Below are 23,157 nucleotides of genomic sequence, written 5' to 3' on the forward strand. Positions count from 1 at the left end.
ACCCCACTTCCTACCCCTACATCTAGCGGGTAATAGTTTGAGTATCATCTCTTGGCATATGTCATAGCATTTGTTGCTATTGCTTTAAGACTGTCTCTTTCACAGACTCGTTGTGGGGATTAATTGAGATGCTCTACTCAAGAGTACTTAACATAGTGCTTGGTATTAAAGTAAATGTTTAACTAGCATTAGTGGTCCTTCTTGCCTGAAAGTGAAGACAGAATTTATTTCTGTCTGTGTTCCCAGAGATCCAACTTTGCACATAGGAAATAGTTAATCAATTCTAGCTGAATGGATTTGTTCCAGTTGTCAGGAGAATTTTTGTAAAGTTAAAATATCTGTGATACTATTGTGTCATGGTTCAGGTATACTTTACTGTAACTACTAGACAAGCTTTCCAACTCTGATTGATTGTTTAATAAGTTGGCAAAAACCATCAATTTAACAGATATGAAGAAAAAATCCTCCCACCCCCCCAAAAAGGGAAACCACTTCCAACTCAGTTCACTTATATCATTGAACATTTCCATTTTCATTTAGTTCATAATATATTAATATAATAACAGATTAACTGTGTATCTTGCACTATTAAAACAATTTCTCACAATATAACTGTTAAAGTGAGATTTGGGGGGAAGAGAGAGGAAAGTGGAGAGAGAACATTGTGTGGAATTTGTGGTAAAAATTTACAAAAAGATTTTTAAGCCCATTCTTTACATTGTTGACACCAGTATTTGATCAGTCTAAATTCCCGTATACTCAAATCATTTACAGAATTCCTAGAGTTTGACCTGAGTTCCTGCTTCATTACTCTATGAAAGAGTATAGTTTTCAATGCAAAATAAAATACAGCCAGGAAGAGCCTTAATCAGGAATACTGATCCATTATTACTCATCCCAAGCCCTTTCTCTCTTTATTAGGTTTGCCACATCACCTTTGGACTTTGCTAGACTTATTAGTGCCCTGTGGGGCTGAGAGAGTTGCAAACCTAATTTGAGTTCTGGAAAAAAACTTGTTCATTGTACTGAAGCTTCTCTCACTAAGTGGTATAATTTCTTACTGCAGTGGGCGTTTTAAAAACAAACAAACCTGTCATGGCCAATTAACTTAGATGTTTATATTATTCATCTGAAAATAATATATGTAGAAAATACTTTATGTATATGTTAATAATTAGCATTGAATATTTTTTAAATAAAGAACCAGTCACATCATATTAGAAGTAAAATATACCACATCTGCCATAGTTTTTGTTAGTTGTTTTAATGTATATAGTAATTCTGGAAACCTTGCTTAAATTTTAACTCTTCTATCAAAAATTCCTAGAATAGTATTGCTTATCTAGTAAATTTTTACTGTTTTACCTCAACACCTGGCCTTTCCATATGAAAGAAATGGCATGTTGTTTGTAGTTTTCATCATACTCTTTTCTTTAAAACTCTTAGGGTGGGGTCTGGGTGGAATTAAATAAATATTCTTGTTGTCTGTCGTTATGTAACAGCTTAATATGTAGCATCATAACATAGTAAATTCTCTTGTATTTGTCTAAGAAATCACCTGTTGATTCTATTCATGGAAATGGAGTCTTTTTAGTTTCCTTGGGCATGTCACAGTTTTGGTTTTTTTTCTTTTTTACAGAAGTTATTCTAAAATTGGGCAACTGAAATATATGAATAATTTCCAGACCTCTGTCTCCCTAGAGATATCACATTTTCAGGGGATTAGAGTTTTGAGGGTTTTTTTTCCTTAATGAACACCTAATACCATATACTAATTAGAATCAAGTTTTAAAAACTTTGACTGTTGTAAAGTTTCGAGCTGTCAGAGGTGTCTTGCCAAGTTAACCAGGCCTCCATGGAACACACCCTCGTTTATGAAGGATCTGCCTTCTCCGGGCCCTTGTGTATGATTTTAACTCTTTGACTGAGGGAGGTGGCCTGAGCAAGGATCATTTGATATTGATAATTGGTATTTGTTTATCTAGGATACTATCACAAATTGAAGATGATTTGAATCAATTAATTCAAGTATATTATGGGCCAATGTGGGGCTGAACCTTTCTCTGAGTTTACAGACTACATTTATAAAAGCAAATACAGTTTGGAAATAGGCCCCCTGTCTAAATTTAACCTTATACTAGCATTTTGTGTGGAGGGCAGTAGGAAAGGAAAGGAAACTTCAGTTAAAAATTTAGTGGAACCCCACCCTCCTGCAGTTTTTTTTTTTTTTTTAATAGATTGGAGGATATGAGATGGTTTTCTCCTAGTCAGTCTTTTATGACTTGTCCTCTTTCTCTTCAGGTTTAGCTTTCATTCTCAGTCTCTACCCTGTGCATCATTTGCCTCAATCACATATATTCATAACTGTGCACATCAGCCTATATCTTTGAAAGCTCTTGTCCCATCCTAATCTTCTAACTGTAACTGCCTGGTAGATTTTTAATTAAAACTTGTTCATCATTTTTTCAAGTTTAATATAGAGGAATGATTTCAGCATAAATGGGTGGGTTTAAGTACTCCTTTCTTTCTAAACTACTGGATGAAAATAATTGATATTTTGCACCATATAGTTGCAGGGTGTGGTGTCTACCTGAAGAACATTTTACTTTAAAAGGAAAGATGCTGTCTCCAAATGATAAAAAGTTAGAAAAGCTGGATCTGTTTTATCGACCTTCAGTGGCCAAGCCGAAGACCAGTGCGGAAATCATAAGTGAAGCACGAAATGCATTGAGAACAATTAGGACCCAAAGACCGTTCACACCGCGGGAAGACCAAAGAAAGCTATTCGGACCTGCGTCTTCAAGGACTCCAGAAAATAGACCCCCTTCCTCCTTCAGGTATATGACATTTCTCTTGCCTGTACGCTCAGATATGTAAGCCACCAGATGACATTTTCCCTTAATTCTATTTAAGGATAGTTGCTTTTTAAAGTTTGACTTCTAATTATACCTCTTCTATCTGTTCAAGATTCCTAAGGATAATTCCAGACCTTGGGTCCAAGAAGTTGGTTTGCAGTGGTTATCATGCCAACTTAATAAAGGGATATGACCAAAGCTTTAAAAAAAAAAAAAAAATGACTATATACATTTCTTTTCATGATTCAGTACTTTTAATCCTAAAAACAATGAAATGACTTATTAATAAAATGTCATAAGTTTTCAATGGCTTAATTTTTAAAAAATTACATTTTTCAAGGCTTATGCATCGAATGCTTTTGTCTTGGAATAGAGTTAACTCACATATACTAGAAATAAAAGAAACGATTCTTCACAAAGTAACACTTGTGTTCCATCTCCTGTGCTAGCCTCCATGCGTCCAGTTTTGAACCATCTGATCCCAGGCCCATCTCTAGAGCACGTCTCAGCCCACTAGAACTTGTGAGTACTTTATCACAGCATGAGTGCTGTGAAATGGAATTAATAAAAACTATTTGGAATCAGCACTAATATAAGCTAAGGAAATGGTTACATAGACCCAAATCGACTAATTACATAGACTAATAATTTAATATGAAAGCAAATTCTTTTATACTTTTTCAAATATAATGGTTAGTGTCTGATGAAACATTTTTATTATTTACCTACAGTTTAATAATAAAGAATTTTAGAAATATAGAGTAACCTGGCAAAAAAATGTTTAAACATGTTTTAAAAGAGTTATACATATATATTACTTTATTTGTTTTACTATTTATATGTACAGATAAATACATGTACATAAAGACTCAAAGATTTGCTGCAAAAACAACTCCAACAGTCTCCTGTCCCCTTATTGTTCATTCTCACTTCTCCAGAGGCTCTTGCTTTAAACTCTTTTGGCACATTCTTTTGGTATTTACATCCAAATTCCTAAATAACACAGTGTCTTGCTGCTCTATGATTTATGAGCTCGAGGAATTAGCTAATGACTTCCTGCTACGGAAGATGAAGATTTAACTCTTGTCTGTCCTCCCATGCCTCCTCACAACACATTCACCGTTTCTGTCTTCACCGCCGCTTTCTGTATAGATATTTCTTCATTTCGGTTAGATCCCTTTTCTCAGACTGTGATTGTAGAAACACTTTACAGCGGAACCTTGAACTAATGATGATTGCTTCTCTTTCCCTGCACCACTTTTTGTTTTTCCTGGCAGTAATAATCGCCTGGCTTTTTCAGTTTTGTATTAGTACTATTTCAACCCAGACTCTTCCTCAGTGGTCCACATCTCCTTCGTATATTCATTCACAGGAGGTATTCTGTTGATTCATCTCTTAGGAGAACTTTCCACAGTCCCTCCTGGACTACTTGCCCTGGGCATCTATCTCTCCTCCCTCTCCTGCTGGCTTCCCTGTTTTCTGTATCCCAAGTTTTTCTCTTTCTTGATTTACGCTTGTTTTGGGGGAACACTCCCTCCAATAACTTCTTGAAAAAGGGTGTATGGGAAGTCAATTATTTGAGACCTCGATAGCTGTTTTTTCCTCTCTAGAAGTTTGAAGGATTTTTCTTTGTTCCCAGTGTTCTGAAATTTCATGATAACGGGCCTTTGTGTTTGTCCGTTTTCATCCATCATGCTGGGCACTTTCAATGTGGAATCTCCTGCCCTTCAACTCTGGGAAATATCCTTGAATTATTTTGCTGTGTCTTCCCCTCTTTTCTGTTCTGTTTGCTCTTTCTGGAATTTATTATTCGGATGTGGGATCCGAACAGGAGTGGCACTCCAATTTTCTTACTTTCTCTTTTCTGTTTCTCATCTTTTTTTTTTAGAAGAAATCTTATTCTCTAATCCTTTTATTGAGTTCTTTTCATTTCTGCTGTCATAATTTTAATTTCCAAAAGCTTTTACCCCTTCTAAATTATCTTTTTAAATATGTAGTATTCTGTTCTTGTTTTATGATTATAGCATCTTATCTATGTGTATTAATGATAGTTTTCATTTTTTAGTTGTTCTTCCTTTAAAATCTGCAGCACGTGTGTGTTAACAGAAATTTATTTTCTCACAGTTCTAAAGGTTAGAAGTCTGAGATCAAGGTGGCAGCTGGATTAATTCCTTCTGAGGCCTTTCTGCTTGGCTTGTGGATGGCCATCTTTTCTCTGTGTCTTCACATGGTCTTTCCTCTGTGTCTTCACATGGTCTTTCCTCTGTGTCTTGTTACATTTTTCTATTTGTTTGGGTCTCTGTTTTTCATATCAGAGACTCTCCTCTGATAGCTCATGCTGCTTCTCTTGCTGCCCTTATTTGACAGTGGAAGCATGTGGAATGGATTGGTCAACCCATAAGTGATACCTACCCACACCTACATTTAGGAGGTCTGCTGGGCTGCGTTGTTTGTGAAAATCCCAATGGCAGTATCTTTTGGGCTTTCCTTGTGAGCTAGTCAATTCTCTGTAGAAGTATCTTTCAAGCTCTTGCCTGGAAGATAAAGGCTGGCTGCTAACTTCCAGGTAGAAGAAGGTAGGAATACCTAGCATTCAATAGATAAGTATTCCATTAATATCTGTGTTTACAGTAAGTATTCTGACCCTCGGCTGTGCCTGGTTAGCCTGATACTTGAGACAAAAAACCTGCCATCTACTCCTGGGTTCTGTGGCCTGACTGTGGAGCTGAGAGGAAAGGGCTCCCACAGACTTGCAGCCAGTCCTCCTTATCTTAGGCTCCACACCCCTGGTGCCCCTGCAACCACAAATACCTGGTGATACCAAGTCCTTAGACTTTTATGGAATTGGGGTGTCACTGAAGCTGCTTCTCAATTTTTATTGCTGTATATGTGTGTGCCTGTTTGTGTGTGTGTGTGTGTGTATTTGATGAACTATGTGAAAGTAAGTTGCAGACTTACTTTTAGACAACTTAAATCCATAAAAATGTAAGTGTGCATCTCATAGGAACAAGGACAGTTTCCTATATAACCGCGGTGCTATCATTACAGCTCAGAAAATTACCATTGCTCAGTAGCATCATTTAATGTATAATCCGTATCCAAATGACCCCAATTATCTCCAAGTATATCTTACATTCTTCAGTCTGCCTCTGTGAGGAAGATTACGCCTGTTCTTGTATTGCAGATGACAAAAATAAGATTCTAGAATACTACGCATGAACCAATGTGCGATGAATATTTTGCCAGCCAGCCATTGTTGTTGACACGTGGCTTCTTGCACCTACAGCCTTGGGTTTTGAGCTCACTACAGAAAGAGGACCCCCGGTTTGGCAGCCCAGTGGGTCTGCCTGGTTGTAGAATGATTCTCTTGTACGATTCTGTCATTTGGCCTCTATGAAGTGTTTTTAATAATTGCTGTAGTCTTTTGGGACCCACTCAGTTTCTGCCTACTCTTTCCTAAAAAATCTATTTCCGGAGGTAACCTGGTCCTTGTCAAACGTGTGCAGTTCTTGGACTGTAGGAATAGCTGTTATGCAAAGATAAAGTTGGCATTTGCTTCTGTGTAGGGTCATTGCAATTAAATTTCTTTACTGCAGAATGGTTGGTTGGGTGCTGTGTGCAAAGTAAAAGTGGGCTAAGAAATCCCCACGTTAAGTTAAATAACTCTTGTAGTTTGGAATATTTTTGTTATAGTGGATTATGTGAGGGTCTTAAGTATGTTTCATTTTAAATAATAGTTACAGTTTGGAGCTCCCAGTCAAAAAATTCTGAAAGTGGCCTCATGCCACCTGCCCTTCCACCTTCTTTCCTCTTTTACACTTCACCTTTTAATGAACCCTTTCACTCTGGTAACCACTAAATTGACAGAGGGAAGAGAGAGATAAGGGGAAATCAGAGTGGAAGGAGAGGACGGGGGATAAAGGCGACAGCTGGAGGGTAGGGTGGAGTATCTCACAGTTCAGGGACACACTTGCTGAAAGAATTTGTGAAGACTTAACTAATTGAATGTCAGTACTTTTTGGATCTAGGACACTTTCTCAGGCTAGTTTGCCTTTTTATAATACCCCAACCAGGAGTCAGACAGAGAGAAGGAACTCAGAGAGCACCTCGTTCCAGCTCTTCCATTTAACAAATCAGGGTAACCCTTTGCGCTTGCAGGCCTGCCCTTCTCTCTGTTTCTCTCCCATTTCTGGCCTGTGTTCCCCTCCACACCTTCCAGCAGGCTGTGGGCTGCCTACACAGGGATGACCTGACCTTCAGAGGATGATAGAAAAACTGATGCCCCTGGTCCTGACCACTCAGGCCGTGGCTGGCCAGCTTGACTAGTGCACCAGGATTCCTGTTAGCCCCTGTATCTTAGAACACGGGGAAGTCCATTAACGTTTATATCTTCCTGCTCTATAGGAATGCCTGGGCACATCTTTTTCCTCCTTAGCAGCTCCCCACCTTCCCATGACAGCTCTGAGATGTGCGGCTATTGTGTGGTGGCAGGTACTCCTATTTTCATTCGGCTGCTCTGGTTAGCTGGTGTTCAGACTTATATACACGGAACCGCTGCTGTCATGCTGTGGGTTGTATAAAGTAGGAAAAGACATGTGACCATGTGAATAAATAGGAAATTTTGCCTTTCATCATTATTGTCAAAGCAGAATTCTCCCTACGTCTCCTAACCTTACAAAGCCTCATTATTTAAGCTCCAGGTATTTTATTAACGTTTTTATTGACATACAGAAAAGACACAGATCCTAAGAATGCAGCTTGATCAATTTACACAAACTCCACATGCTGAATAACCAGGATTCAAAAAGGAAAACAGACCATTACCAGCATTGCACATACTGCCTCCCCATGGTGGCTGCTGTTCAGACTTCTCACTGCAGAGATCAGCTTGAGCTATTATTTTTATATTTTACAGAAACCAATTGCCAAGTATTTGACAAGTAAAACAAAATTTAATATATTTTTTAAAAGAAAGGGACTTAGAAGCCTTATATGTACCTTGACGATAGGAGAGATCCAGGGTAAGGAAAAACAGAATGAGATTGTCAGAGAAGTGTTTCTTCTTTCACTGTTTCTGAAAGGAACAGTAACATTACAGCAGCAAGTCTCATGCTGAGAGTGACAGAGGAGCCCAGAGCACCTGTGGAGAGAATCATGGTAATAGGAATGCACATACAGTCGCCACATCCGAAGGTTATGTGCTTGGGGGGATTTTTAATATTTGCTTTCAAACTTCCAAGAGGTCTTTTAGAGAGGGAGAGAGAGACGGAAAGAGAGAGAGAAAGAGAGAGAGAGAGAGAGAGAGATCTGTTGCTTTACCAATTAAATCATAACTTTTTGGGTTGGGATGTTGTAGACTCCCTTTTCCAGCCTTTGTGTAGAATAGGGGGGACCCTGCCTTCCCACCTGGTGATCCCCAGGAGCCATGTCAGAAGGTGATCAGGGCCCACATTGCTGGGAGGCGTCGGGGCCAGCCAGAGCCCTTCAATGTTCTAGGAATTTTGTCTTCTTTGATTTGGTTCTATGAAAATAGTCTTTCAGTCTTCAGTGGACTCTAGCAGTTTTATCAACCAGAACAAATGTTAAATTTGACTTCCCAGTGCCCTTGATTATACTCGAGTCACTGTTTCGTGTCATGACACAAAACGTGAGGGAGATAAGGTTCTCAAGCGAAGCTCTGAACTTACTTGCACCATTCTTTGAATTCTAAAATGACGTTAATTGTTTAAGAGAAAACTTTTATGGGCTTGCTTCATAAAAGCCATTTTGCTCTACAAAGTGGAAGAACATTTTATAGAACCTGGCATGACAGAAACTGATGGCTTGTTTAGTAGTTTTCCCTAAAATATAAACATGTATCAGTTTATATTTTAAGTAGTCCAGTGAGCTAATATGTTTAAATAGGATAAATAATTTAGTAAAGGTCAGCAGTAAAATGGAACTAATTTCTCATTATATAAACAATGACTAATTTTGTGGTAGGAAAATAATGTCTTCTATTAAGGAGCAGTTAAGGGGCATTATCTTGCCATCCAGAGATTATTCAGTTATTCTCTTTTGGGAAAAATTAGCTTTGCAAAGCTGTATTTTCCCTTTTTATAAGATCATTTATTTAGTACCCCACACATGTAAAACAGTTAAGGCATCTGTACAAGAAAACATCTACTTTATCTGCATTATTATTATTTGGCAGACTTCTTGTTTTCAGACTTAAAGTACCTGCAGAGCACAGACGTTTTGAGATAAGAAACCTGCTATCTATGTTCACTATGAGATTATCCTTATGTATCTTATTTTTCATAATTGTGTCTAAAGCACTTATGTTCCCGTATTATATTCTTAGCTGCGGTTGTTACTATTAGCTTCATGGCCTAAGTCACATTCTTATGAATGTTTTGCAACAAATTAGGGAGACTGAAAAGTAAAGTGACTATTTATTAAACAAATATTAGCACAACTTATACAGACAAGTGAGCGTTGTCTCCTTCAGAAGAGACACCTCTGAATTCAAGACTTTTTTTTCCAGCAAGATTGTGTCAGGGCCTTGGCTTTGAGACTTCCAAGACTAAAAGTAACTTGGAACCAAATCCCCTAAAGAGTGAGTAACTTACATAGGGAAGGGAGCTAGCATTTCTTGAGTCTCCATAACTGGAATTGTAAATACATCAATGTTGATGCAAGAAGAGGACTACAAACTCCATTTGATACCTGGGCAAGTTCAGAGACATAAATGTCATGTCTAAGTTCTTATAACTAGCAAGTGGCTGCCACTCCAGATCTGTTTGAGCTCAAAGTCATTTACTCTTTCTCTATAGTACGCTAGTTATTTTATTTACTCTTTTTCTAACTGTGTGTTAGAAGCCTGTGTCTCTAAAGCCATAACTGATTGTTATGTGGTTTATGAACTGATTCCAGATGCAAATGAACAAGAGGATATAAGAAATATTTTGAAAAATATTATCATTATTGCAATAAGCCAACTTCTTGGAAGGAGAACTCTAATATCAATGCCAATGTTTTCTTAATGTATATGAGAAAATGGGTGTTTGCAATTGTGTGTCGTATGTGACAGATGACCTTACCCATTTTTCCAAATTATCTGACTTGAATTTCATACTGGATTTTTAAAAAAATTATTAGCATATTAGATTGAGAGTCAGTCATTTCACATATTAAGTAAGTGACTTTAGGAAGTCAAACTTGATTATTTTTGTTTCGAAAGATAACAACTCTTGCTGCCGTAAAATTGCACTTTCATAGACAGATCATCGTGCTAACATTGGAGGGAGGAAGGCATGGCCCACCCGGCAACACGGAAAGTGGGTGTTTAGGCCTCTGTGAGGTTCTGACCCAGGGTCGGAGGCCACTGCCATCTGGAGGTTAGACCAGAGGGTGCGCTGGGTGACGCAGTACTTGGTGGAGGTATTTTTAAAACTCTTTAAGGAATTGGAATTTTGCCAGTAGTGTTGATTTTCTAAGGGACTCAGCATAGAATTCTGGAAACATAGAAAGTGAAACATGTTTATATCATAAGTCTAAAACAACTTCTTGCTCTTATGTTTGGTGACTCTTAATTGTTTAAAAATTTTCATATCATTAAAAATACTTCTGTGGAGGCCAAAATATGTAAAAGTGGTATTTGTATTCCACATAGTTCTTGGCACATACAGATACCTAATAAATGTTTTCTGAGCTGAATTGAACACAAAAATTTGCAAAGCATGTTGAATATATTCTACTGAATTTTATAGTCTCTTATATAGATATAGATATCTGCTAGCACAGATAAACTGTTGTTTTTCCCCCCCCAAATACACTAAGCAGGACAGCAGAGTATTTAATGCAATATAATTGACAAAAACAATAAAAAAGTGTTATCTATGTAACGCATTAAGTAAGATGGGCCAGTGAGACGGTAGACTCCAGGGGCCAGGATGAAACCAGGCAGAAAAAGCCCAGTGCTCTCTGGAAGTGTCATTGTCAGCTCCAGGGTGGTGAGACTTATTTGAGACACAGAAACTTATGCCCATCATTTTAAAAACTCTCGTTCCAGAAACCGAAAGCTCCGGCATCTCCCACCACAAAGAAAGATCCCTGCCTTCCGTTTCCTAAACCCCCAGTGGACCCTGTGAAAATTAGAAGAGTAAGCAGTGCCCGGGCACGTTTCTTCAGGGCGGCCTCCCAGGGGGCTCATCTGCCTGACAGGACGCTTCCTCCCACTGAGCGTAAGGCTGCGCGCGAAACAATCTTTAAAACCTGGGGGTGGGCATGTTTCTTGAATTTGCACACAAAAGTTATTTCTATATAATTTTATCAAACCCCACATGATTTTTACCTTAACTGAGACTTAGTTAATATTGTGCAAAAGCTTGATAAGAAACATTGTTTATATATACAGAGAGTGCCAAAAAAATGTGTACACATTTTAAGAAAGGAAAAAACTGTATTCAAGTTGTAATACTCAATATAACTAATAACAAGAGATGAATACAAGTCACATTTGACATCTGCAATTACAAGAGGTGCTCAAAGTGGTTACCGTCAGCATCCAGACATTTCTGATTACTGCGAACTATTGCTTGAGCAACGTGGACCGAAGTATCCACTTGTATACATTTTTTGACACCCTCGGTATACTTTTCTGGGTGTTTATAAAAAATATCTAAATAACACAGTTTTTAAAAATACCGTTACTTGGTAAAAAAATAAATATTAGGATAAGGGTTTTCTAATGAATGAGTTCACCTATATTGGAAATAAATGATTTTAAAATTTGAATTCAAAAAGTTGTTAATTTCATTAGGCATATTTAAAATTCATATAATGTACACTAAGCTTGGATCTTTGAAAATACCTATTTGATCCCATGGGAAAATATAAGCAAAAGTTGAATGGGGCTTTTCCTGCTGTGACAGAATTGCCGTGTTTAGATACCTAAACCTGGGAATGGAAAGACTAAAAACGTGGAATTCTAAGGAATGCCCCCAAGAATTGGAATCATTCCCTGTCCAGGGCATGCTAAGAGTTTTTCAAACTGCATGAAATATCCCGTTAGATGACAATCAATTTAGTGGATTGCATCAGCATTTTAAAAAATTAACTAGAATAGAATATAATGGATACATCAGAGTACATTGCAGATAATAAAGGTGAGTATTGCTTCAAGAGACTTTACTTCAGACACGTACATGTGTGTTCAGGGTCATATTATAAATTTATTATATAGTGTATGTATATTAAATATTATAAATGTATTATTGCTCTGCGTAGTTTTAAAAAGTTCTAAAATCACTTTACCAAGGGCTGACAGAACTGACCCTCCTTTAGTCCAGGTTGATGAAGAAGGAGGGGTCTATAGTCGCAGAGGGGAGATAATCTGAGGATGGAGGTCAAGGTTACAAGCCACCACCTGAGTATCCTATTTTGACGTACGAGTGTTTTCTTCTCATTAGTCTGCAACGTTTAAACGTAGAAGGTCTCATGGCAGCTCTGGGTCCCCTTTCTGTTTGGCCCCCATGGGAATGATTGGAGCCAAGTAGAACCCACCCCCGTTAGCCAGGGATATGAGCTGCAGTTCCCCATGTCTCCCAGCCCACTTCCTATTTTCCTGTCTGTTCCTGGTGATCCCTGGTGATCCCAGACATAACTGACGAGGTAGAATCGGGGAGAAAGGAAAAGACAGGCAGTACAGGGTGTGTGCATCGCATTGCCATGTTGTAATGGAGTATAGTCAGTATTGGTGAGGGACTGGTTCCAGGACCCCCTGTGGTACCAAAATTCATAGATGCTCAAGTCCCTTATATAAAATGGCGTAGTATTTGCACAAAACCTACACACATCCTCCCATATACTTTAAATCATCTCTAGATTACTTCTAATACCTAATGCAATATAAATGCTATGCAAATAGTTGTTACACTGTATTATTTAGGGAATGATGACAAGAAAAATGTGTACATGTTCAGTATAGATGCAACCATCATAGACCTAACGACAAAGCACATGTTAGCAACAATGCAACATTTTTTTCCAAATATTTTGGATCTGCGGTTGGTTGAATCCACAGTTGCAGAACCCATGGATATGGAGGGATGACTCTATATAATTAGGCAACTTGCTTTATCTTGATGTCCCAATTCTTTTCTAACAGTCAGTCAATCAGATACTTATTGTAGCCCTACTAAGTGCCAGGCACCATTCTAGGCCACCAGAGTCCTGTCCTCAAAGAGCTTACAGTCTAGTGAGGGGGATAGGAACTAAACAGGAAAACAAAGAAATAAGATAATTTGGGTTCTGACAAGTGCTGTGAAGGAGATAAGCAAGATAATGCGATGGAGAGTGACTGTGACAGGAGGAATTTGCATTAGCTCATGGCTCTGGAAGGTGTCCTGGAGGAGGTGGCATCTGAGTAGAGGTGTGAATAATGAGAAGAAGGCAGCCATATGGAAATCTGTGGACAAGTACCTTGCTGTAGGGACAGCAAGGCCCGAGATGTTCGCAGCCTCGGGTGGTGGAGGTCCTGAAGGCCATTGTGGCTTGAAGGTGGTCAGTGCAGGATAAAGTGCAGGCAGCTGAGGCCACAGGGCTGGGCTGGGCAGGGGAAAATGGCCTGGACTTTATTCTGCTTACAGTGAAAAGCCAGGGCCCCGGGCAGGGTTTAAGCAAGGGAGAGACATTATCTGACTTATGTTTCTCAACTGTAGCTGCACATTAGAATCACCTGAGGAACTTCTAGAGCATTCCATAGTAGGGCTCCACGTCAGACCAGTTAAATCAGAAAGGACTGGTCACTGCAGAAGCAGTCTTTGACAAGATGAGAAGGAGATGGGATCTGGAGCCCAAGGTTGGGGGTGAAGTCCGACTCATATGGAAACAGGGTCACTTCTTAGAAACAGGACAGCAGAGCTGGTATGAGGGTTACTAACCTGTTGTTCATTAGGTGTCTGGCTTCGGAACCTGAATGCTGCATCCCTGTTGAATGAATTTTACTCGGCAGCTCACACTGAAAACCCTGCTGCTTGCTGAGCTGTTTGTGTCTTTGTGAAAGTGACTGAAGACATGGCTGTTTCTTTCACCCACCAGCCTCGTCTCTGTGCTCCGCGCATGGCTCAGCTCCTTCCCCCTGGGCTGCCTGGCCCTGAGCCACGGCACCTCACCTGTGCTCTGGGAGGTGCCGTCCGCGGCATCCTTTCCCAGCACTGAGGCCATCTTCATGACTCCAGGCTGCACCAAAGCATGTCTTTGCTGTGGTTCTTTCCTCCACCCTGTTTGCAGTTGCCCACTTCACTATTTTCATCATCCCGGGGGTCTGTGTCAGCACTTAGGAAACAATGGCAGTAAAAAGTCGCTGTCGTTTTAAAAGCACCCATTGCCCAATTAAAAAAAATACATTTTAGCGCTCTAGCCTTGCAATCGCTGTCATTTGTACAGGAGCTCCCTGGGCTTGTCTCAGAGTCCCTATTGTTTAGAAAAGGTATCCTTTGTTGGGTAACTGTGAAGGCAACCGTGCATGGAGACAGAGGGTGCGTCCCTCCCTTTGGTGTGAGGTCATTTGTAGCTGACACGGCCACAGGCAGGGCTTCGGAATTTCTGATTTAGGAAAATGAAAGGGGAAGAGATGTGTGTAGTCATCTTCACAGGGCCAGCAGCTGAATTGCTCTGTGTTCAAGTAGGGTTTTTGGCTGGAGGGGGCAATTTAGCAAACACCTCCCCACTTATTCAAGCCAGACGGAGACCTCAGTGCAGCCTCCACCTTCTCACCCAACCTGTCCTCTTTGCCATCACCACGCCCTCCGTGGGCTTCCTAGTGGGCTTTCTAACTATCTCTGCGGTCTGCATTCTCCTTTCCCACCACTGCCACGCTGCCTCTGTCACCGCTTGCCTTGTCTCTGGTCTTCTAGCCCTCCTGTCTTGCTCCACCCTCAGCTCACTGGAGGCTGCGGTTGAGTCAGCACAGGACCCTCAACCCTCGGAGCAGCCAGCAGAGCCTGGGGAAGCCAAGCTCCCAGCCACACATGGCAATGAGCAGCAGCCTTATCCCTTTATCTCAGTGGACCATAAAAAAAACGATCATTTTCTGTGTATGCCACAAAGGGCAACAGGTCAGCAAGTAAATAAAAATCAGATTGCGTCATTTTCTTGCTGAAAACCCCCTGTGCCTAAAGGAGTGTTTTTGCCAAATGAATTCCAGGGAACATTTTAGCAAAATATGAATAGCTTTTCCTTAGAAAAAGGGTTGTGCTCAAATAAGTCTGCCTCCTTTCTCTTCTTCTTGGAGAATCGTAATACACATGAGCATATTTAAAGGGTTGAAAGAGCCATCTGGTAAAGAAACCTGTTTAATTTTAATTCAGCCCAGCATTTCACAAGTCTGCTTGGCTGTGGGATCTGTCTTTTGGGGAGCACAGTTTGGGTAACACTGACCTAGCACAAAAGTTGGCAGATTTTTTCTGGAAAGGGCCAGATTATAAATATTTTAGACCTTCTGGGTCATACAGTCTGTTCAACCTACTCATTGTAGTGGGAAAGCAACCATAGACTGAATTTGAATTTCATATAATTATCACATTACAAAATACTGTTTTTCTTTAGATTTTTTTCCCCCCAACCATTAAAAAATATAAAAACCATTCTTAGCTTGCAGGCTATGCTAAAACAGGAGGCAGGCCAGATTTGGTGGCGCTGTCGTTTGCTGACTCCTGGGCTAGGGGATGCAGTTCGTCCTCCTTAGCATGTACAGCTCTGTTGTGATCTGGCCCCAGCCTAACATTCCAGGCCCTTCTCGCGACTGCACGTTGCCTCCCCCAACCCCACAGGCTGTGCACCAGTAATAGGGAACTCCTTGCAGCGCCCCACACTCATTCTGCTGTTTCAGGTCTCCTGCAGGACCTGCTATGTATTTGCTAGGCCCAGTGCAAAATAAGAATGTGGAGCTCTTTGTTAAAACATTCAGAATTTCAAGATGACAACAGCAAAGCATTAAACCAAGCACAAGGCCCTTCTGAGCATGGGTCCTGCTGGGCTGTCCAGCTTCCAGCTTGTGTGCACGTGAAGCGGGCTCCAACTCAGTGCTGTTTTCCTTCTCAGAACGCCTTTTTGCCTCCTGTTAACCCTTCAAAATGCTTCACAGGCTCCACCTCTTCTATGAATCTTTCCCTGACCAACTCCCAACCTCTCAGGACTCCCCCGCTCTCTGTATCCTCCTTACCTGGCTCAGGTGACACTATACTGCATTTTTCTCCTCACACACATCTACTTCTCTGTCTCTCTTACTAGACTGAGCAACTTCAGTAGATAAAGAGGTTTTTTTCTGTTTGTAGCCCGAGAGCCTTAAACAGGGTCAAGTATATAGTTGCTAGAGAAAGATCTGTGAAATGGAACTGTTCCTGCATGGGTATGCTGCTGGTTGTGGAATCCTTTTGAAGTTTACCCATGATCCATTGCAAGGTTAGTACGGGGTGCTGCAGGTATTTGCCAGGGTGACACAGAGCATCATTATTCATGCTTAGTTGGATGGTGGACATCCATCGGGAGTAAGAGTGAGCCCCAGGGCAGTTCTTCACTGTAGTAGTCACTGAGCAGCTTGCTCCAGTAGACTGTGAAGATAGAGGGGCTGCAGCTCCTCCCCCTATGAGTATGGGTGTGTTTTTCTCTAGAACAGTAGCTGCATGATGGCTGGGACTGCTTGTTCACCACTGGGTCGCCAGCACCTGAAACAGCAGCTGGCACATAGCAGTGGGTACTGGATAAATCTTTATGGAATGAAGTGAATGAAAGACACAAATGCTAAAAACACGCCCGAGCTACAGATGCTTTGTAGTATAAAAGAAAACACGTGCTTTGTAATTCAGTAGTAAAGTAGTTTAAGGTAGTGTGGCGCCATGGAGAAAGCCCTGGGCCAGAAGTCAGGATTCTTGTGTTCCATTAATTATAATGACAGTAACTTCCAGGTTTTGAGTCTGCTAGCCCCATATGGGTCACATTACTAGGCCACGTTATTTAGTTCTCACCTCATCCCCAAGACCATTGGGGACCATTGAGGAAGGTGAGAAAAAAGTTGAGTGACCTGCCTACATCACACAGCTTGTACTTGACCCCAAGTCTGATGGAATGCAAAGCCTACACTTCACCCACCAGGTAGTCCTGGCTCTCCACAAACTTCGTCTGTGACCTTAAACTAGTCACTTCACTTTTTGGGTTCTCAGTTTTCTCATCTGAAAAATGAAGTTTAGACTAGCCAATCTCTAAGTTTCCTTTTAGCTTCACAATTCAGTATTTTGAAAGTAGGGAGCTTGGTCAGAGGAGTAGACTGGGTAGTATTATTGGGTTTTATTGGTTTGTTGGTTCAAGTGCGGAAAAGGAAACCTGGAGTCATTTTGGAAAAGCTTGCAAAACAGTATTTTCTGTATGAAGCTCATCCCCCCCCTTCCCCTTCAGATAAAAATATTTTATCACAGACTAGAGTATAGTAGCAGCATTAAGGATAAGCTATTCCTAATGTCAACAAAGAAACAGCGCTGTATTAAAGTCTAGAATTTGCAGTCATAAACGTAGTAGACATCCCATTTCAGAGATTGGGCATCCTTTGCAACTCAGTCTTATTCCCCTTTACAATGCCCTGTAGGGGTTTCAGTGCCCTCTGCTTTCCATTGCCTCATAGTGGTCTGCCAGCCTCCACAGTCAGGCCCCGGCCCTTCTGCTCACCTTTCCTCCTCTTCTCCCCCTCACATACTCCACCCCTGATGTTCCTTGAACAGTCAGGCACACCCTGCCTTGGGCCACGCCACCTGCCGTTCCCTCCGCTGGAAATACTGTCCTTTGTCATTTGATGGCTAGATGCCTCACCTCCTTAAGGGTCTGTCTACCATGCCCACCCTGTTCAAAATTGCTACCTGCCCCCAATTTACCCTTCTCTACTTTTCTACTTTTGCTTTTTTCTGTAGCACTTATTATTTTGTATACTTCATTTGTTATGGTGTATATTACTTATTGTCTGTTTACACCTATTAGGATGTATATAGGATGACTTCTGAGATCAGGGATTTTGTTTTTGTCACTGATGCATCCCAAATGGTTAGGGTAATGCGTGACATCAGGGAGTCACTCAATAAATATCTTTTGAATCAAAAATTACTAACATCAAATTTAGAAAGAGGAGTTATTATTATGGGAACCAGAGTATATATGTGGACTTAGGTAGTTCATAATCCTAAATGCAAGTGTTTGCCTTAGGTAGATTGTAAGCTAATAGAAATAAGGTCCTGTTCATGTTTACCTGCTGAATTGATGGTGCCAAGCCCAAAATAGTGGCGAGAGGTTCTATATATGTTCAGAGAGGTTCTATCCAATTCCAGACTTGATTATAAATAACATATAATTTTTAAATTTTATACATTCTTAGATTGAAAAAAAAAATACTGAAAGATAGTGATTCCTAAAATAACAAATGCTTTTACAAAACATTTCCTTGTTTGTTACAGGAAAGAAGACAATGGAATCCATAGAAAGAGTTATGATGGGAACCTCCATGGTGAAAATCAATGGGACTCGTTTAACAGAATCAAATGCCATTGGCCGTTTAAAGAGTCACCCACTTCAGCTAACTTATGATGGAGGCTTCAGTGAAATCAAGGAGCAGGAAATGTCCAAAGAAGCAACATCCTTGCCATCTTACCTCAGAAGTAGAGGGTCAGTATTCTTTTTATTTGATTTTCTCAGAATAATTATGTCATTTACCAGTTTGTTTTCTGTCTTATGTAGGTGATTGAGTTACATTTTCTCTTTGGTGGAAAACAAATTTTAAGTTAACAATATGAGAGTAGTAAAGATTTCTTCTTATAGTGGATGGACTTTATGTAACATCATTGCCTGTTTAATCCTCAAGAAAACATTTATTCATACCTGCCAACATGCTGCTCCGATAGGACTGTTAGAATAAAGTCTTTGCTTTAGTTGGACTGTTCCAGGCCACCCTTGAGTGATGACGGATCATTCTGTTTGTGTTATTTGGGATTCTTGCCTGGCTTGGAATCTCGTTACCTCCCTTTGGGTTGGTTCTCTATTGTGAATTCCACAAAATAGTAGACACTTAATTTATTTTATTCTCCAGAAGAAACTTGGGTTAAAATATTTATTTTTCAAACTAATAGTTAAAATAGGAGAGTCCTGTGGGTTTCTGTTACCTATGATATCCCTCGGCTAATCCCTCATAAAATGAATGATGAGGAATTACTTTATTTCCTACTATGTTCCTAGATAGGACTTCTTTTTTTTTTACCCTAATCCTACTGACACTTTCACCCCTTGCCCATCTAGGAACCCCTAATTCATCCCATGCTCCTAGCTAGGGCTTTCTAGGGCTTCCCCTAGAAAACTGAGGAGCAATTTTCCTAACATATTAAGGCTTTGTGATGAAATGTTCACTGTGTGGGCCATGTGAATTCTTACCCTCATGTTTACCTGAAGAAGCCTTTGAATAACTAGGGGCCCAGGTGGGGAGAGAGCGAGGAGAGCAGGCTCTGTTTTCTCATCCCAGCCAGTAATGATACTAAGATAGGCAGAAAGTCTTGGACTGGATAGGGTCACTCAGTTAAAGATGTTTTTCTCTGACTTTCCATTGGGTCATTATGGACAACTGCCCAGTTCAAATTTGCTTAACGAGATTAAATTCCATGGGCCATTTTAAGACCAAGTACTTGTTGCCCTCAGTTTAGATTTCAGGCCTGACTTTGGCTTGTACACATGTAGCGTGCTTCAAACTTTTTCCCGAACTGCCTGCTTGGCAGCTGGTTAGTTTAGCTGAACTGACCTTGTCTGCTGACACAGCCTGAGGGGGTGTCACACACGTGGGATTTATATTAGGCAACCTAGTAGTCCTGGTAATGTCGCTTTGCATTCAGAACATTTTTTAAATTAAAGGAAAAATGAAATGTCTCCTTAAGTGGAAGAGAACGAACTTCAAATTGGGACTTTGGGAATTGAGCACAAAACATCAAACTGGCCATTGCAACAAATCTTTTCCAGTTGGTGAATAAGAATAGGCTGCGGACCTCAGAGCTGAAACATCAAAGGCAGCCAGAGAACTTGTGTCTCTTTCAGCACTGAAGTGAAAAGGAAACATTTATCCTGCTGCACCCATCCTTACAGTAATTAAAGTTGACTAGGAAAAAACAGACAAGAGCTGTTTTATTTGATTTTTTTTTTTGCAAACCTTTAGATGTTGCAGAACAATCTGGCAAGCCAGAGTTCATTATGTCTTCCTCAGTCTGGGACAGCAAAGGCATTTTCAGTTACATATTTTATCCCACAAACAGCAGAGGAGAAATCAATTAGGGACTGGGAGCACTTCTTCCTGACTGTCCAGAATTATGAGGCGTTGGCACTAACTGTGCTCCTTTTGTTTTGTTAGCATGGCTTTTGTATCACATAATGATCGTGTCTGAGTTGGGTTTGCAGTACACCCTGGCAAGTTTAACTTGCAATAACATTTTTGCTTTATGAATCTTTACCTCCTTTAATCATTGGATGGGATGTTGTTGAAGTGCCAAAAAAAATTTTATACAGTAGGATTAAAACAAACCAGCAAATGGAAACTATGAGCAGTTCTTTCATTAATTACATTTGTGAATCAATCTGGGACACTTAATAATTGTTTCTTGTAAACATTTAAGTGAATAATTCCAAGAAATGATCTTCGCTATGCAGTGGAGTATTCCCAGTTTTGATGCTAAAGCCTTAACCCTCAATTAACATTTTTTCATCTTTAGACCATAAGCTGGAAAATGAAGAGCCTTGTCAGTGAGCTGGGCTGGCAGAAGAAGGGAGGGGAGGGGATGCATAACTAGAAAAGAAAGAGACATGAGATGACAATGGGTTGACAGGGAGCGTGAGCAGCTCATGTAAAGGGGACAGATGAAGTGAGGACACGCTCCCATGCAGGGCGCTTACATGCCTGTTGTCATGCCGAGTGTTTCTCGGGCTAGGGAAAGAAAGGAGCAGTGTATTTCAGTGAAACCACATTGATTTGTCCACCCTTAATTTAGAATATGGATAACTCACGGGAGGGACTGGAGTGTAACTTTATGCTGGTTGTGATGGAAAAAGGATTTGTTAAGCAAGGTATCATTGCGAACAAGATCCTGGCAGACTAGTTAACTTTCCAAAAGAGAACACACTCTCAAGCACTTACTGAATGATTGTCTTAAAACAGTGTGCCAATTACAAGTCTCTGTGTGTCCAATTAAGGATTCATTTAAGGTTTGGCAGGTTTGCACCGTAGCAACACTCCATTTTCTCTTACTTTGTGTTGCCCTATGGGTTGAAAACAGCTGTCATTAAAATACGAGGTGTGATCAAAAACTACAGTGAATGTTTAAATTTAAAACAATGTATTACTAAAAGACACATTGCCATTAATCCCCCTCAGAAAACTCTCCCTCGCTTTGAACACACTTATCCTATTGTTCTTACCACTTTCTGAAGCAGTTCTGGAAGTTCTCTTTCATGTGTCTTTAGTTGTGCTGTGGTGGCTGCCTCGGTGTCCTGAATTGATTCAAAATGTTTTCCTTTCATGGTCATTTTGACTTTGGGGAAGGGCCAGAAGTCACATGGTGCCAGATCCGGTGAATAAGGTGGATGAGGACACATCGAAATGTTTTTATTTGAGAATTTGCTGTACCAGAAGTGATGTGTGACAGAGTGTTGTCATGATGAAAGATGAAGTAAAGACACTCACGAAAGAGGACTTCCAGAACTGCTTCAGAAAGTGGCAAGAATGATGGGATAAGTGTGTTCAAAGCAAGGGGAAGTATTTTGAGCGGGATTAATGGCAATGTGTCTTTTACTGTAATAATTTCTTTTTATTTAAACATTCACCGGATTTTTTTTATCACACCTCGTATGTATATGTATGTAGATCTCCATCCATCCATCCATCCATCGGTTCAATCTGATGAATCCTTTATGTACATGCTTAAAAACCTTTTAAGGTTTTCTGTATAAATATTGTTCAAACTATTATGGTTTGGAAATGTGGTTTTTAGGAGGAAAGTACTAGAGCAATCATTTGTAGAGAGTCAAGAACTCTTTGCTGGGAGCCAGAATCCCTGGACTTAGGTTTGGTTATTTTCTCAGCCACTTGATTTGCTGTATACTCTTTAGCAAGTTTCTTAACATTTTCAGGGACTCAGTTTTCTAATCTGTAAGATGGAAATAACTTCACTCCCATTTCCTCCCAGCCCGCACTACAGGTTATGGAATGATTAATAAGGGTCAAAAGGCTTATTTGTAAACTATCAAGTGCTGTTAGTATAGTTGGAGTGAAAAATAAGAAAAGAAGGCTTCTGGTTAAAAATGTCAAAGCAAAGGCATCCTGAAGAAACCCCATAAAAGCTATGAAGAATGAAAAACAGAGAAATAAATTTCATCAGTGAAACAGAAAAATGGTGCTGAGCCCAAACTTCAAAGCATGAAGCACACTTTACACTGAAATATGGGCTTGATTTTTCTTTTTGTTCCACCTAGCCTACTTCCCTTTGGAGAGTGAGCTGTTTTGCATTGTGTAATTAATGCCGTTCAGGCCATGTTTAGAGGACTGTTCCTATCTTCATCCCTTCCCTCCTTTCCTTTCCTCCTTCCTCTTTATTCCTTCTTCCCTTACCTTTTTTTGTCTTTCCTTTCTTACCCCTCTTCCCAGAAGTGGTTAAATGGCCCAGACCTGGCTAATCAGAGTTGTCTAACCCACCAGCCAGTTGGTTCAGAGGTGGACACATGAGCCAAACCAGTCCAATATGGAATTCTTCCCTGGCACTTAGCCTTCTGGGACAGTGCTTTCTCCAAGTTTACAAGCTGTAAAGATGATGTTGTCTTGGCGCCAACAGTGGCCATTTCATTGCCTGTGGAGGGTGACTCTGAGAGAGAAGTAATATATAAACAGAATGGAGATAGTTACCAAGTTCAAGGTTGATATATAAATCCCTAGATCCAGCTGTGCTTGAGGCTACCACAGCCATACTGTAGACTGCTCTGATTTAAAAGCCAATATGTTCCTTTTTCTCTCTCTCTTTTTCCTTCCTCCCTTCCTTCCTTTCCTCTTCCATCTGTTTCCTTCTTTTTCCTTCCTTCCTTCCTTCTTTCCTTCTCCCTCCTTCCCCACCCACTTTCTTCCCCTTCCCCTCCCTCCATTCCTCCCTCCCTTCTTCCTTTCTTTCCTTTTCCTGTCTTTCCCTTCTTTCTTCTTTTATTTATTTTGACAGGGACAGCTTATAGTACTTTAGATTAGCCTTTTGTTACTTGGAATATTGCA

General features: G+C 40.3%; 1 protein-coding gene across 5 annotated transcripts in view; it reads left to right on the forward strand.

The window, feature by feature from the left end:
* ARMC2 (armadillo repeat containing 2) overlaps nucleotides 1-23,157 on the forward strand; it is a 122,121-nt gene that overhangs the window by 15,301 nt on the left and 83,663 nt on the right. For 4 of the 5 annotated variants that reach the window (XR_012496711.1, XM_019735069.2, XM_019735070.2 and 1 more), the window contains 4 exons: nucleotides 2,571-2,837; nucleotides 3,305-3,377; nucleotides 10,909-11,080; nucleotides 18,335-18,542. Coding sequence is in view for 4 of the 5 variants with exons in the window: in XM_019735069.2 (XP_019590628.2) it covers nucleotides 2,620-2,837; nucleotides 3,305-3,377; nucleotides 10,909-11,080; nucleotides 18,335-18,542 (671 nt within the window). In the remaining variant the exon portion in view is untranslated. The remainder of the gene's footprint in view (nucleotides 1-2,570; nucleotides 2,838-3,304; nucleotides 3,378-10,908; nucleotides 11,081-18,334; nucleotides 18,543-23,157) is intronic. The other variant, XM_074333376.1, reaches the window with a different exon arrangement.

Source organism: Rhinolophus sinicus, linkage group LG05, assembly GCF_036562045.2.
Source record: "Rhinolophus sinicus isolate RSC01 linkage group LG05, ASM3656204v1, whole genome shotgun sequence".
NCBI lineage: Eukaryota > Metazoa > Chordata > Mammalia > Chiroptera > Rhinolophidae > Rhinolophus > Rhinolophus sinicus.